This window comes from Solanum lycopersicum, chromosome 11 (assembly GCF_036512215.1).
Source record: "Solanum lycopersicum chromosome 11, SLM_r2.1".
NCBI classification, from domain to species: domain Eukaryota; kingdom Viridiplantae; phylum Streptophyta; class Magnoliopsida; order Solanales; family Solanaceae; genus Solanum; species Solanum lycopersicum.
The window spans coordinates 57,524,362-57,540,282 of NC_090810.1; the positions used below are offsets into that span (position 1 = coordinate 57,524,362).

General features: G+C 35.6%; 1 protein-coding gene across 1 annotated transcript; it reads right to left on the reverse strand.

The window, feature by feature from the left end:
* Positions 1–2,126: 2,126 nt before the first annotated feature.
* LOC101262281 (DNA ligase 1) lies at positions 2,127–15,764 on the reverse strand. Its single transcript, XM_004250934.3, has 17 exons — positions 14,720–15,764; positions 13,824–13,940; positions 13,406–13,507; positions 13,199–13,315; positions 11,867–12,097; positions 10,253–10,347; positions 9,298–9,385; positions 8,696–8,827; positions 6,934–7,046; positions 4,525–4,626; positions 4,385–4,446; positions 4,231–4,302; positions 4,065–4,138; positions 3,915–3,971; positions 2,945–3,022; positions 2,640–2,717; positions 2,127–2,530 (listed from the first exon to the last, which is right to left on the reverse strand). Exons 1-17 carry the CDS (start codon positions 15,539–15,541, stop codon positions 2,462–2,464), a joined length of 2,409 nt encoding a protein of 802 aa, XP_004250982.1. The 5' UTR covers positions 15,542–15,764; the 3' UTR covers positions 2,127–2,461.
* Positions 15,765–15,921: the final 157 nt, after the last annotated feature.

Below are 15,921 nucleotides of genomic sequence, written 5' to 3' on the forward strand. Positions count from 1 at the left end.
AGTTCACTCTCTTTCTTTTGTTCTTACATAGTTTGGTAAAAGAGAAGAAGTGAAATCCTCAATGATGTTCTCACTTATCTTTTAGTATCACTCGAACCTTCAAAGTACGAAAATGTTTAACCACCATAAACAAATCTCATTCACTTATCTTTTAGTATCACTCGAACCTTCAAAGTACGAAAATGTTTAACCACCATAAACAAATCTCATTCGTCTTAACGAAAATACTAACTTTTATATGGAGTTGTTAGAGAACAACAACCAGAAGGGTCTAAGGTCTGGTGAGTGAGTAATTTAGTGGGAACCCACAAATCAAAATTAGGATCTACTACTCTAATATAATGTTAAAAACTAATTATTTAAATTTGATTTGATGTATCTCTCTTAATCATTTTTTCTCTCTCTCTTTATACCTTTTCTCTTAAATTAATTAATTTATTAAGAGAATCTTTTCTTTTTTCACAAGAAGTGTACCAATGATATATTTGCTCAATTTTGTACATATTTAATTTTTTCTTGTGTTTGTACTAATTTATGTGTGTTTAGACACATATATCGATAAAATAATACTTGTTAATTCATATCAGCGTTACTATTGAACAACTCTAGTAATTGAAAATTACGCATAGAAAAGAGACGATTACTAAGCAAAGAGATATAAATTTACTCCAGTAAATCCAAAAGTAATAGTTCGATTGTTTTGAATTCCCGAGATAACCTGCAAGTCGTTATAATCTCTGTTACGTTTTCTATCTTTCGAATGACCTCAAATACCAAATTATTTGCTTTCTTTATCATACATAGGGTGTGATTTGTGTGGAGAATAATATTTTTTTTAATACATGCATATTCACATTTGACAACATTAATTGAATCATCTTAATAATGTTTTATTTTCTTGAAAAAGTAACAAAATGTGGACAAAAAAGAGAAGCAAGTTTGAAGAAAATTAAATTGACCATTTTAAAACACCAAATTACGTAGAGGATTTTTATTTTCTTTGTTCAGTTAGACTCCCATAAATCTAACATATCTTTTGTAAAGCTTATACTCAAAGTGCTTACATCTTGCAAGTGATTAATATCAGCATGAATCGTGATAGGATGGTTCTCGAGTTCGAACTTCTAGGAATGAAAATTTTTTTTATCAAAAAATAACGATCCCAAATATAGACTCTAAAATGCACAAATCTCAATGTAGATAATCCAACAACATTAATTGAATCATCACAATCACAAGACATGTTTAAAGAAATCTAACAAACAGATGTATTTTTCAAGTTTGAAAATGATGGCGATATTTCGAGACACCTACACATCGCGTAAATATCCCTTTTTTTCTTCCGTAACAGCGTTGTCCAAGCTATAGTTTCAACACGTCTCAATCATTTTACACTAGATATCTACTACTTTTCGCCAACAAAAAAAATAAAAATAAAGAAGACAAAATTCTAGTATACATCAAGGACCATCTTTATGTTAAACGATATAATATCACTATCGGCTAACTCTGTCAACCAAACGCTTAAATAATCCCACTGTGCTTTTTCAGTCAAAAGACCAGACCTTTAAAAACATGTCAACATACTAACATGTTGCACATTACATATTCCTTTGTTGTTAAGACACCCATATGGTTCACTAACATCTAACAATCACATGAAAATTGGAATACTAATAATACTAACAAAACAAGGGTCAATTTTTCATGTCTAAAAAGACCATTCAGATCTATGATTCAAGTGTAATCCCACCCGTGGGGTCTAGGGAGGACGAAATCTACACAGACCTTATCCCTATCTTGTGACAGTAAAGAGGTTGTCTCAAATAGACCCTCGGCTCAAGTAAAGCAAACTTAAGCAGGTTCGAAAAGGAAATACAAATTTAGGATTCTCATCAAGGGAGTGTGAAGTGTGTGCAAAATTCACCCTCATTTTGTGATGGTAAAGACATTTCTCATAAACCCTCCGCTCAAGTATAGCAAAACAAAGCAGGTTCTAAAAGGAAATACAAATCTAGGATTCTTATCAAGGGAGGGTGAGGTGTACACAGACTTCACTCTTTATCTTGTGACAGTAAAGACGTTACTAATTAGACCCCCGGCTCAAGTAAAGCTAAATAAAGCAATTCGGGAACGCTTGAAAATTTTCTTTTAAACTGATCAAATCATACATACAACAACTGTAGACACATTGACTAATAGATCAACTTTCACAAAATTGGTTTGAGGCAACTTACATCTGCCAAGGACATCAATCTGTAGTCTGTTGTACAATGGACATGATCATTCATTCAGATAAGAGATGTGAACGCGATGTTTGATCATTTTTTTAGACGTGACACTTTCTTTGAGTAGTCTTCTTCATCGTCATCCTGATCATTTTTAGACGAAGCGATCTTTGATTAGTTGTCTTCGTTCCCTTGCCTTCCTGATCACTTTTAGATGCGCAAGTGCTCTTTGATTAGTCTTCATCGTTGTCATCCTGATTGTTTTTTTGATTGTGCTTCTGAGCGTTATACATATCCGCTACCTGAGAAGCAAAGCATGAGGAGATTAAGAGCTCAAACCAACAAGGTCATGAGTAAATAGAATATAAACCAGCAAAAGATGAGATGATGGAAAATTTAAGAAAAGATCACCATCTCTGCTGATGAGGCCTCCTCAGGCTTCTTGTCTTCTCGTACACGGCTCAGACGTGGAAATCGTAATGAAATTCCCTGTGACAAGAAAGAGTAAATGTATAATTATCCTTAAGTTGCCACCATATTGGCATTTATTCTTCACATTAGAATAAGAGATTGTCAAAACTGTTTCAGGTTCGATATATAAAGGCACTAGTAACTTTTGTTAAATGCTTTGGCATGATAAGCCAAGCAATGAAGAACGGCTTACGCAGGCGTAGAAGTGCAAGATTCAGTTTTCTCATTGCAAGTTATATTCATACCTTCGCGGGATCCACGATACCTTGGGCAGCACGGTGGACAGGGCTGATAGTAAGATCAGCAGCTTTCACTTCCCAGACCTGATATTAACAAAGATCTATGGTAAAATCAGTGTTATCAAGGGCAAAAAGTGTAAAATAAAAGCGTTGAGCTCGATCGAGATTATAAGCGCAAAACGCAATTAAAGCACACCTTCGAAGGAGGTACAAATGAAGAATAAAATAAAAGTTCACATGTCATTCAAGAATATAACACTTGTATGCACAACAATTCTATGGACAAGGAACTTGAAAATTTTGCAATTGAGTGAATATTTATGTTTACTGTTGCCTCGACAAGATAAAGCCCATTGGTGCTGAGGCATTAACCCTATTGCCTAGGTGACTGCACTGAAGTTCCAGCTAAGCTAAGCTAAGTGCTCAGCCTGCTTTGAACCTACTTTCAGGGTTTAACGCACCTTTGACAGCACGAGATAAAATCCAGAACCTGTATCTACATGAAAAGGCTATTGACCCATTTTTCCACATAGAAGTTTGAAAAGGCAGAAAAATGTCAGTTCAACAGTTTATCAAATTAGAGGACATCATAAGATCTTGAATCCTACAATGACATCCAAGGGGTACTGCTTTTAAAAGCAAACAGCTACCCCAAAAAAAAGGCAACAAGGCCTGTAGGGCTTGAAGCGAAGCCCATCCTTTTCCGATTCCATCCAAAACTATAACCCCAATAACAGATTCATGAGTAATCAACATACACAAATCCCATAAGATAGTAACGTAAAACAGGAAAAACAGAAGAAATGGATGTTATGCTCACATTATGCACCAAAGAAGAATATAAACAGAACTAACTTCCTTTCACTATTATTAAAATTATCAAAAGAAAACGAGAGAGACCCAAAAGAGAAAGAACCAAGAAAAGGATTAAAAAGTTTTGAAGCAAGGCAAATGTGTGAAATGTAAAAGCTATTACCTCGGTAGGTTCAAACCAAACATCTGGATTGATGGTTTCCCCATACCTGTAATATGACTGCATACCGCACATATGTTAGAGGGGCACAAGAATCCCACTAACTGAAAGCAAAGTGCTTCCACACAACTTGAGAAAGATGAAAAATGCAACCTTTGGTTTAGGAATAACTTTAGAACGAAGGCTGGAAGAGCGTTCCTCAAGCTGTAATTCAGAAAACCCAGTTCCTAACCATAAAAAAGCAACGGCATGTAAACACCCAAGTATATAAGTAGGATAAGTTGTTGTCACTTAGTGTTTACAGGAGTAGACAGCTTACCGATTTTACAGATGCTCTGAAACTCCTCGTTGTTGCTATCATAACAAGCTAGGAGAAAGGCTCCGTAAACACCTGTCCGAAGACAAGTGCATTAGCTAAATAAATTAAAAAATAGTAAGGCCCAGTTTATCCGCGTAAAAGTAGATAAAGTTACCAGTACGTTTCCCCCGACCATGAAAAGCACCAATTGGTACCAGATCCAGTGAGTCGCCAATACTGAAACTCAAATTGTTAAGACTGAACATTTTCCACAAGTTCAAGCAAAAACATATCCAAAGTACTCCTGACACATACCTCTCCATGTAGTCCTTCTTCAGTTTAAGCCAGTTATTTGACCGCTTTGAAGGCTCATATGTAGCATCTTTAGTTAGTGTTTTGATAATCAATCCCTCACAACTGCAGAAACGAACAAAATTGAAGTGATTAAAATTACTTTTCTAATTTTCCTCTACTACAAGTAAAGACGGGAAGTCCTGTTTTCTTTTTTCGTTTGGATCAAGTGTAGTGTAATACAAGATTAAAGGATCTCGCCTAACTGGCTAAATCACAAAATGAATGTCTAGTCACTGCTGCAAAAATAAACATAAGGAAGGTCGGCCCTTGAGAGGTAGCTATTATGGCATAAAGCTATAAATCATTCAACCAGTGAAGTGGATGAAAGAACAATAAAGAGCCACACATGCTCTACTTATTGCAGGGTTTTTTTTCCTTTCCTGTTACCTCTTTACCCATAAGGATTAGAACACACCAAGAAGTTACTAAATAGACCAGAGTAGGAAATGAGGACTTCCAATTTATGAACTTCTATTCTGGCGTTATTTGCTTACTCTGCCCACCAATGCCATTCCACCCCTTAACTCCCTTCTCTGTTTCGTACTAAGTTCACCTTAACAGAGCTGGTTTATTCTCTGGAGAGACAAATTCGGCAATGGAAAGCCTGCCGAATGTCTCATGGAAGAAACATATCTTTGAATCCTAAAGTACCATACATTTTTAAATGGACGTGTTCACTTTTGCATAACAAGTGAAAGCAAAGCAAAAGGCTTTCTTTGTTTACACAATTCAAATATTTTTAGTTTTGGTTACTAAGGTGCCAATTGCTCAATTCACTTGGCATTTCCTCTCATCCACCATCAACTTAATAAAAAAGGAGATGTCAGTGGGACCCGTGGAGTTCATCCGTCCAAAATAAGAAAGGTCTCACCAGAAGTTTTGTTGGTTATGTGTAGACAATGTTGAATTTCTCCAGATGATAAGGCTACAATTTTTCCTTAAAAGCAGAAGCAGGAAAGGAGATCTTGTGTGCTGCAAGAGCAGCAATTTTGCTACAAAATAAGTTGTATGTCCCTTTCGAGGTCTTCAAACATTGTAGCCAACCTTTATAGAAAACCCACTTCACAAACTTAGTAAACCCTCCATAGACATATAACAGTGAAACAGTGTTATCAAATGTGAGAGTACGAAAAAGCACCAAGATCTTCTGGAGCTTTATATGCAAACCAAAATTAAGCACAGGATTTGGTCAAGAAAGGTGTGATCGAAAAGGAAAAACTAACAACAAACATAAACAACTACTGTAATGGATAAAGAAACTGAGAAAACCTAAAATTAAGTGAAACATATAAAATGATAATCATAGTAATTTTATTTTTTTATTCAGATGCAACAACGCAGTTTTGAAATCTGATAATTTTCTAATTTCCTATTCTAATTAGTAACATATGTACTTCATAGCGTCTCCTTAGTATATTTAGGGTGTGTTTGGTATGAAGGAAAATGTTTTCCAATTTTCCCCTGTTTGGTTGGCTTAAATATTTTGGGAAATGTTTTCCAAATAAACTCATTTTACTCAAATTTAAGGAAAATGACTTCCCTTCAAAAATTAAAAAGAAATTCCAAAACTCTACTTCATCCTTTAATATCTTTTTCTTATTCTACCCCGTACAACGTACCCAACCCTCCCCGTCCAAAAAAAAAAAATTAAATCTCCTTATTTTTTAAATTTCAAATATATTTACACCTCTACCCTCAAACCAAACATTAAAAAAATATTTTCTACTTACCAACCAAACATCAAAAAATAAATTAGAAATCCATTTGTTTTCCAAGAAAACATTTTTTAGGAAAACATTTTTCCTTCATACCAAACACACCCTCAGTGTTGTCTTTTCCAAGACAGAGGTGGTGTGAAACAAGCTCTACCACCACGTAAGTGACACAAGGCACCCAATTTGTGAGCCTCAAGCAAGCTTCTAACACACAACCGAGAGTGGAATTACACATGAAGTATCTCTCCGGATCTTATAAAAGAAAAGACAGAAAAGGCCGAAACCAAGAAAAAAACTTTCAGAAATCTCCACTAACTTGACTTTACTCCATTTAACAAATTAAGAAGCAATATTGGGTTCGAGTTCAAACAAACCAAAGGTAAAAGATTTTCTATCATTAAAAGCAGATAACTAATCAAGTAACAGCAGCAAGGGCCAAAGAATAACGAAACGTCATTTACATGAACTAGCTCTTCAAATGCTTGACATAAAGAATCTTGTGACCTACTTTACAGAAGTTCATGTCACAACCATTACGAATGTACGTGAACTTCACCAAAAAGATATTTTAAAATGTATAAAACTAACAAAAAATGCATTTGAATTACCAGAAGCAGAAGTAGATTTCTTAGATATATCAGTATCGAATCATTACCTGCCGTTGACCGCATCTTCAAGAAATTTTGTTATTTCCTCAAGATCATTTGAGGTTACAGCTGTAGCAAACTGGAAATATCCAGGTTCTTCTTCAAATGACTTGTAAAGATGCTGCTTGAAGGCAGAAGTCACAGTATTAGCGCTAAACTTTGTAAAGGATGTGTTCGAGCAATAAACTGATCGTTCACATAATGTTAATAATGGAGAAAAGGATCTAGCTATATATTGATTGTTCACACAATGTTAATATGAGAGAACAGTTTAATATACTAAGAATCCATTGAGCAAAAGCCCATTTACGTACTAAAAGTAAAAATGACCAGATATCAATATGAGAGAACAGTTAAATATATTAAGAATGGGATCTTAGGATATCACAAGCCCACCCCCTCCCTGCCAAAGAAACTAAAACCTTAAGTTCCACTTAAGAACCCTATATAAATGTTGACAAACAATCAAACCTATCTTCTTTTTTGTCCACATAAAAATCTAAGCACATGGAATTAGTTGTGTTAATTGCTCCAGCCCTCCTGATGTAGAATTAAACCTGAAAAAGCATCTAAAATTGACTGGAATAGAATACTTCATATATTCACTAATTGAAAACCTTTTTTTTGAAGATCTTAATACATAAAGAGTCCTGCACATTTCATCCCCATATAGATGTCCTCCTTTTTTGTTAGCATGGAGATAAGTGGAGAAAAAGGTTTAACAGATCATTAAATTATAGTATGAAAAGGAAAGCAGATACAGTAGATCAGAGGAAAATAGTTATCAGAGATACTAATTGATCTCCCAATGCGAGATTAGATCAAACAAAATGGGCCACAACAAAAAAACCCAGCAAGCTTGCACCTCAGCATCTAGTTAATAAAGACATCTGCCGATGCTTATTTTTCCAGACGTAAACAACTTCACTATTTTCGCTAACTAAGCCATACATGACTCTTAATCCTGCAGTCTACTCTCGTAAATGATTATTAGCTATATCAGATTCAGGTCCACGGAAGAAAGAGAAAACATTCCAAATGATATGAAACACAAACGACTACCAGATCACTGGATTTTAAGAGAGGTCAAGAGACTTGGAAAATTGAACAAATCAGAACAAAGTTCACATTACCTGTCTCTTTCCTATAGTACAACCTATGAAAATAAAGGAAGAAGGCTTACTCATGAGGGAGTGAACCTACTTGTGTAATTTACATGGGTCCATTGGTAGGAAGTGCAGAAGAGGTAAATGCATCTTTCCACTGAAGAGAAATCTCAAAGCAGCAGCAAGAGTTTATGAATATAGAATTCTCATGGAAATAAAAATCTGACGCTAGAAAAGGTTGAACAGATATATCAACTAGAACTAGATGTTAAGGCCCCAATTTTAAGCAGATGCAATGCTTAGTCCAAGGGGCACCAGCAAAATGGGAGCTGCAAAATTTCACAAATGCATGCTTACGTTTTACCTTTTTTGGTTGGGGCAGGGGGGGTGGGGCTAAGTATGTACATGCTAAGGTTTTTGTAACAAATTATGTCACAATCACATCAGCATAAGACATCAGTAAATGATTAAAATATGTGGTTCAAGGATAAGACATTTCACTGATAGACAGTTCATCTGGTACCAATTACCATCAAGACAAATGCTACTTGGTTTCCGCAGAAGCACAAAAGGATACAAATTGCATAAGAATTCATTGGAGCAAAAGAAGAAAATATAATCATGAGAATTGCAGGCGAATTTTCAACCACAAAAATGGAAGTACCTCTCTGCGAACATTAAGTTGCTCTTGAAGAAGTGGTTGTCCATTAAGATACAAGATATCAAAAGCATATATGCACACGTTGACCTTGATTTCACTAATGACAACATTTTTACGAGCACGTGTAGTAAGGACCTGTCATAAACATATATCTGTAAGTATCACCTCCTCTTACACCAAAATTACACATAAATGTAGCAAGATGACTCTCCAAGCAAATAATGAGCAGAAATATTGGCAGCTGAAGCTTGCTTGCGAAATGAACACAAGATAAAAAGACTAAAAATATAAACTTGACGGAGTTCAGACAGAACTCGTTTGATAAACTAACTCTATATGACCTGGACAGAATAAGTTATATTATAGTTGATAAAGAGCCTAACTAGGTTAGCTACTGATCCAAACATATACTGAGTTATAGGCTTATACAGCATATGCGTTAATGCAATTATACATCTACTTTGCTATGGGAAGAAGTTGTTCCTGTCAAGGTTCATATCTGTGGAATTTCCTCTATAATCCAATTTATCACCTTTGAAGCCCCAAGGATGGATCTACAAGACTACAACTGCAAAGTATATATAGACTAGGTGAAGATTGTTAACCTGAAAGGGCAGGATCTTCTGTTTCTCACGGTCGTATGCAACCAGTTCACAGTCAAGAACAAATGAAGTTGCAGATGATTTCTTCAATCTGCAACAAATTACAAGAAGTAGCTAATAGATTAGCAACAGATTTCAGATACTGTACTACTCTGGTATACAAGGTACAGATTATTGTGGAGAACACAAATATTGTAGCAATAATTTAGATACCATATAATACATTAGCTAACAAAGAATTTAATTTCGTTATCTACCAGGGATCATAATTACAATGTAAGAAGCATAAACTAGAAAATTATCCAGGCTCCTGTCCCAAGAAGTGTCAGAGATGTTCTGCGTGTAGAACTCATAATCTAATTTTACACAAGTAACATAAGTTATGTGTTCCATAGTTACACTTCGGAAAATGAAATAGTTGTTTGATTTTCAGAATTATTCGTGCAAGGAGCGACTACCTTTTCAGACATACACTATTGTTGGTTAATCGAGTCACTCAGTCATCAAGTTTTAAGTCTTGGTTTCACATATTTCTTACAAGTTGTAGCTATCCAAAAATCCACTATCACGTAAGTCCTTGATAATTTTTGATATATTCAGATCCAATTTTACCTTTTCTACCCAATAGCAGTCAACTAAAAAGTATTTGATCCTGGGTTTGCAAATTATAAGATTCAATTCCAGAGTCAAAAGTTCCAAGGAAACACAGTGCCCAAAGTCATCAACTTGATCATGCAGAGATTCCCATCTCTTTTTCCGATTGTTTCATGCAGATTGTCCTTTTTAAGCAGGATATTGTGAAACTATAGAGAACCAAGCTTTTAATGTCTTCACTATAATGTAGCTAATAGCTAATAAATGGGAGGCTTTTAGCATCTGAAGACAACATTGAGATAAGAGGAAGTGCTTGCATACGACAACTTCAAAAACAGAAAATCGAGACAAATAAAGTAACTACCTTGAGATAGCAGTAACAACGTCAGGAAACTTTCCAGTATTTCTTTCTGCATTTCGGCTGTATATCTCAACGGAACCATCTTCCATGTAGTGTATCTAGAATTAAAAACAACAATTAACAAAAATTAAAATGCAAATAATAAATTTCTTTTAAAAGGATTGAGAAGATCTGGAAATGTTCAGAGAACAATGTTTTAGACCGACCTCAGTTCACTTTTTACATTAAGGATGTGCAACTTCGGTTCCGTTAATCAAAGGTAGAGGCAAGGAGGAAAAAAGAGGCAAATAGAAGCAAAACATGAATAACTTTACTAATCGACACTGCAATAAACATCAAAAAGAGAACTAAAGTGAAGTTATCAATAGCAAGAAAGAGCATGTAATGCAACAAATTAAGACTATCTATGATGTCGCAAGATTTATATCAGCTGGTTAGCCATAAGTCGGTGAAAGAAGCAGGCTCATTTAGTCTCTAGATTGCTTCTAAAACCAACTTTCCACTCTGTTCCCAAACATCCAGAGAATCAATATTAGAAAAAAGTAGACATCCAGGAGGCTCCAGAAAATTTGAAAATGTAAGGGAATAGTTTTTAGGAGGACAATTGCGGCCAAGAATTAACAACGCAGAAAAGACAACTACGAATTTTTGAGGGGAGAATTCAAAGTAACTAGGATTAAAACTGAAAGTTCTGTTCATGATATTGCAAGAGAGAGTAGGAAGCAATATATGGGCCCCCAGAATACGCAAACCTGTAAATCAAAGAGGAAAAGGGAAACCAAGTACATTTATCCAGCAGGGCCCAGTAAATGAAACTACAACCTTAATCAAGTCGGAGGACCAGCTGGGGAGAAATTTCCCCTCTCTAAATAAAAGGAATGCAGCAATGCTGAAGAGAAAGCTCTAACTAACAAGAACAAGATTGGCACTCCTGACTTTTCATGGGAAAAAACATAACATATCCAAAAGAGAAAGGAAGGTGTCAAGTTCCAAGAGCTACTTAGCGAAAAAAATGAAAAGGCCTACGATAGAAAAAATAAAAGCTCTTCTAACTCTTAAGGCTTTTATTACCTGCCATTTCTTCCTCCAAATGGGTTCACTAGTTTCAATTCAAATGTCTATGATGAAAATGAACCTTGAATGGGAACTGAGTACATTTAAAGGCATATTATTCTTCTTTTAGAAAATAAATAGCCCAAATCTTTCATTGAATTGCAGCAAAGAATCTGATATGAGGAAGAATCAACTTCACATGATTCAATAGGATAAGATGTGATTTCCTTATCATTGTATTCTTTTGCATTAACAAAAAGCCCCTTCCTCTACTAGATATAAAATAAGATTTAACCAAGAAACAAACAACTCTGACATCTATGATGGAAAAAGGCAAAAAACGAAATCAGTTTGCATGGAGGCAGCATAAATACATCCAAAAAAAAAAGTAACCATGCGACAACATTTCATTCAGTTGGGTAAATGGTTTATTCATTCAGGATCACTTATATTTGCATATGATTTTAATTCCCATTCATTTTGTGTTCAGTTCCTGGAGAGATTATATGAATTAGTAGTAATTTATGAATAAAAATTACTAATAAGACAAGATTATAAGAACACCTGGGCACGTTCACCATCATACTTGTATTCACATGTGAACTCCATATCCTGAAACTTATCAAGAATTTCAGATACTCCTTTGGTTGGCTTAGCTAGCATAGGTCCAACAGGAACACCAGGTGAGAAACCGCATGTTTCTGAAAGCTTCCAAACACCATCAGCTAGAAGAGCAGGGATAATTTTTTCATAAACTGGAATCACAGAGTACACTTGCTTAACAATCTTGGCAGCCTGCCAAACACAAAAGTCAAATGAAATAAGGAACCAATGAGATATGCATTCAAGAGCAATGGAAATGCAGCAGACAGCTTGTCTAATGGACTTGCATCATATACAAAATGAAAAGGGATTAAAGTTTGATGAATCAATTAATTTGCAAGGTAACACTGATCGACTTCTGCTAATTCTTGTAGTGGAAACAAGATTTATATTGTCATATATAGTCAAGCTATGCAGACCCTTTTCCCCCTTTCTGAAAGATAAAAATACTTATTCAAACTGATTAGTCTCCATCTGCCTACGCCTAGGTGGACAGAGTTATCCGGGCTCAATTGTTGACAGGAGGTCACCTGTACCTGCTGGAAGATCAAGATGCGTACATGTTGGCCCAGACACCACCATTATAAAAAACATACTTAGTGAAGGTGAACCAAGTCAAGAAACTCCATCAAATTTTTTTTTATATAAAACCCAACCTATATGAAAGATAAAAGATTGTTCGTGCAACATGAAATATATTTGGTTCACTCTACAAAAACAAGTTTCCATAAAAAAAAATTATTAGAATTACGAGGGCTAGATGGCGCACGGTTCAAAATTCACAGAAAATGGACTCACCCCTCTACCCTTCTCATCATACACCACACTTTTATGCAGCCTTAAGAACTTGTCAAAGCACCTTGTTCTAATGGTGCCTTTGTCGAATCACTTATATTCCACCAGGAGAGTGAAATCATTGGGCTACCAGAACAGTCCTCTACATACAAGCAATTATGCTATTCAGATCTCTGAGACAACAAACGGTTCTAGTGGCAGTCACTGGGCAATGGCTCCTTTCGACTTTTATTATTAACCAGTAAGTAATGTTCCAATCTTTGCAGAGAAAGAGAATACACAGCAAAGGGAAAGTCGAGGTGATAACACCAAACAAAGAGACGTGTTTTCTTTCACACCAAACAAATGCAAATGCAAACGCAAATTTAGAGGTCAACTAAAGAGTTAAGAAGGAAACAAGATACTTTTATCCCTAAATTAATAGTAATATCACAGTTCATACAAGTTCACAGAAAGGAAAATCTATTGGAAAACTCCTCCAACTAGAGAACAATGCACCTCTTCCAAAGGAGAATCTACACCTGCAGGAGGTGATGAATGCTTATCTGAGTACACAAAAGCATGAGCTATTGCGACTAACAGTGTTTGTTCAGCCAAACCAATGCGTAGCTTTGTCTGCAAGAAAGAGAAATCAACTGAACAACGGTCCAATGATCGATGCAACAGCTAAATAGTTCCATGAAAAAAAGAAAAAATTCCTCTAACCTGGAGAAGACGAATCAAATATTGGGGTTCACAATCAGTGGCTGCAACAAGCAGTGATTTAATGTAATTCTTTTTCTTTTCCTGACTATCCTTTCCAGATTCCTAGAAGAAATTCCCACATAAGAAAAGACAACATAATCATAGTACAAATACTAGAAATCATACTGCAAGATCGAAAACTATATCAGACAAAACAAAAATAAGCAACTAAAAAGAGAATCATCTGCACCACAAATAGGAGAAACTTATTTTGTAGCTTCCATGACAAAAATCAGTTCAATGCGCAACGCACAGAACTGACTTCGATTGAAGGCTTCTATAGGAACTTCAAATATGTGGTATGGTAGCTATGTCACTTAACATCTTAATCCCACTTCAAGAAGTATCTAAAAGAAAGTGAACAATGAAACTGGAATACCTTGGCAATGATCCGAAATGTGTCAAAAACTTTGGCAACAGTCAGTGCTTCTGGTTTATGCATCAGAGGCTGTGATGAACGACTTGCTTTTGCAACAAGGCCCAAATCTCCAAGCTCCTGTGTGTTTAACAATGAAAAAAAGACATTTGGACTAGTCAAAACTGAACAGGAGAAAAGTTGGATCTCCTGGATGGCAAATATTACAGGATTAGCATACAAATTTCTAGTCAGTCCCTTGTGTATACAATTAATTGTGCCAACTATGCATGTGATCAAACACATGATTATCAAGATGCTGCTCTAAATGTGATGGTCCAATGTTAGGAGGCTCCTAAATCAGGTACATGCCAAAGCCATGCAGCATTTGATCCCCACTAACTCCTCGTGGCCTCCATCCCCACCCTCTCGAAAAGTCTCTCAATTTCTTCAATCTCCCACAACATGAAAGCTGAAATTCACTTGTGTCTAGCAGACCACCAACTACTAGTTTTCAACAAATTCGAAGACGACAAAGAGAGAAAACAGGAAAAATGAAAACAGAAACAGAGACATAAAGTGTTATGTAGTTATTAACAGAATCTGACATAGTTCTGTGAACTGCACTAAAGTTGTCATATGTCATATAGCTACATATATAACACTAGGCATTTTCTAAAGACATCGCTTAGGCAATTACACTCAATTAAGAAAAAGTTAAGTTTTACTTTTAATCTCCTCTTGAGAGCCTCTTTCACACAATGCACTGTCTTTCAATCAGATAAAAGATTCAGGTTATGCTTGTGTTTCCCATTAGAACCCATAAGGAATTAGTCAAAACAACTTACACAAGACAGCATTATCAATTCAGCAATTGGTCATGTTTGAACGTAATTATTCCCAATTAACAAATGTATTACCTTGTATTGCTTCTTGATATGTGCTTCTTTAGCACCACAGGCTTCAGCAAGTGCCTTGATAATGGAAGCATCACCAATACCAAGCTCCATCCCATCGTGTGCAGCTGCAATCTTATTAGCAGCAAGGTACACAACAGGCAACAAATCCTCAGGCGTCGTCTCAATCACAGTCCTCAACATATTAGTCACAATTTCAGTGATCACAATCCGCCCTGACTCCTTTGAAATTGCATCAAACGCCTTAACTACAAACATGAACGGCACTCTCTGACCATCTCCCCAATACACAGCCTTTCTTGGATCAAAGTTCGCAGCTTTTTTCTTTATTTCCACAATGCTCTCATCTGGACTAATCATTTTCCGTTTCTTCACCACACACTCCTCACTTTTCGACTCATTGACCAAATGGGTGTCCTCAATTGGCTTCAAAGTTGAGTCTTGACTCCGTTTCTTCACCTCCAACTCCTCACTTTTCGACTCATTGACCAAATCGGTGTCCTTAATTGGCTTCAAAACTGAATCTTGATTAACAACAGGGCTTTTACTTGAAGTTTCAACATCTGGGGTTTTACGTTTCTTAGGTGAGGAGGAGGTTGTTTTCTTCTTGGAATTTGCCATAAGTACAGCAAACGCAGAGCGAGGAGGAGCAGGAGGAGAATCAGACATGGTTCTTGAATTTGAATTAGGGTTTACAGAGAAGAAAAGGGGTTTGAGAGTTAACTGCTTCTTCTTGTAGAAATGAAGAAAGATTGAAGAAGGTTTAACGGAGAAATTGTAAAGAAGAGTAGTTTGAGTGAAACGATATGAACTCAAACACAACATTCAATTTGGAAAGAAGAAAAAAAATGTGTAAAGGAAGAAAGGGAAGGAAATAAGAGCGAGGTGGCGGGAAAGGAAGGAGATGCATTTTTATTATCAATATATCGAGTACGATACATCTAAATATATTTTCGTTAAAAATATAAGAGATGAGAAAAGAAGTGAGGACGATAATCTATGTATCTCATAAATACATATGATTGATGTTTTGAAGAATTTAACTTACTAAAATGTTTATTTTTATGTAATTTTTTACTTCTAATTAGTATATATATATTTGATCAATGCAACTCTATTAATTCTTCGAATTATTTAGAAATGAAAAAGTACACACAATGTTGGATTAATGTGTAAAATGTAAAGGGTTAGCATTAAAGTAATAC

Bases quoted from the DNA above. Each gene is read 5' to 3' on its own strand.
- LOC101262281 (XM_004250934.3), bottom strand. From the start codon at position 15,541: ATGTTGTGTTTGAGTTCATATCGTTTCACTCAAACTACTCTTCTTTAC. The intron at 4,139-4,230 runs GTAAGCTGTCTA...TTTTATGGTTAG, and splicing joins TCAGAGCATCTGTAAAATCG to GAACTGGGTTTTCTGAATTA. The intron at 2,718-2,944 runs GTATGAATATAA...TTCTTGTCACAG, and splicing joins GTATCGTGGATCCCGCGAAG to GGAATTTCATTACGATTTCC.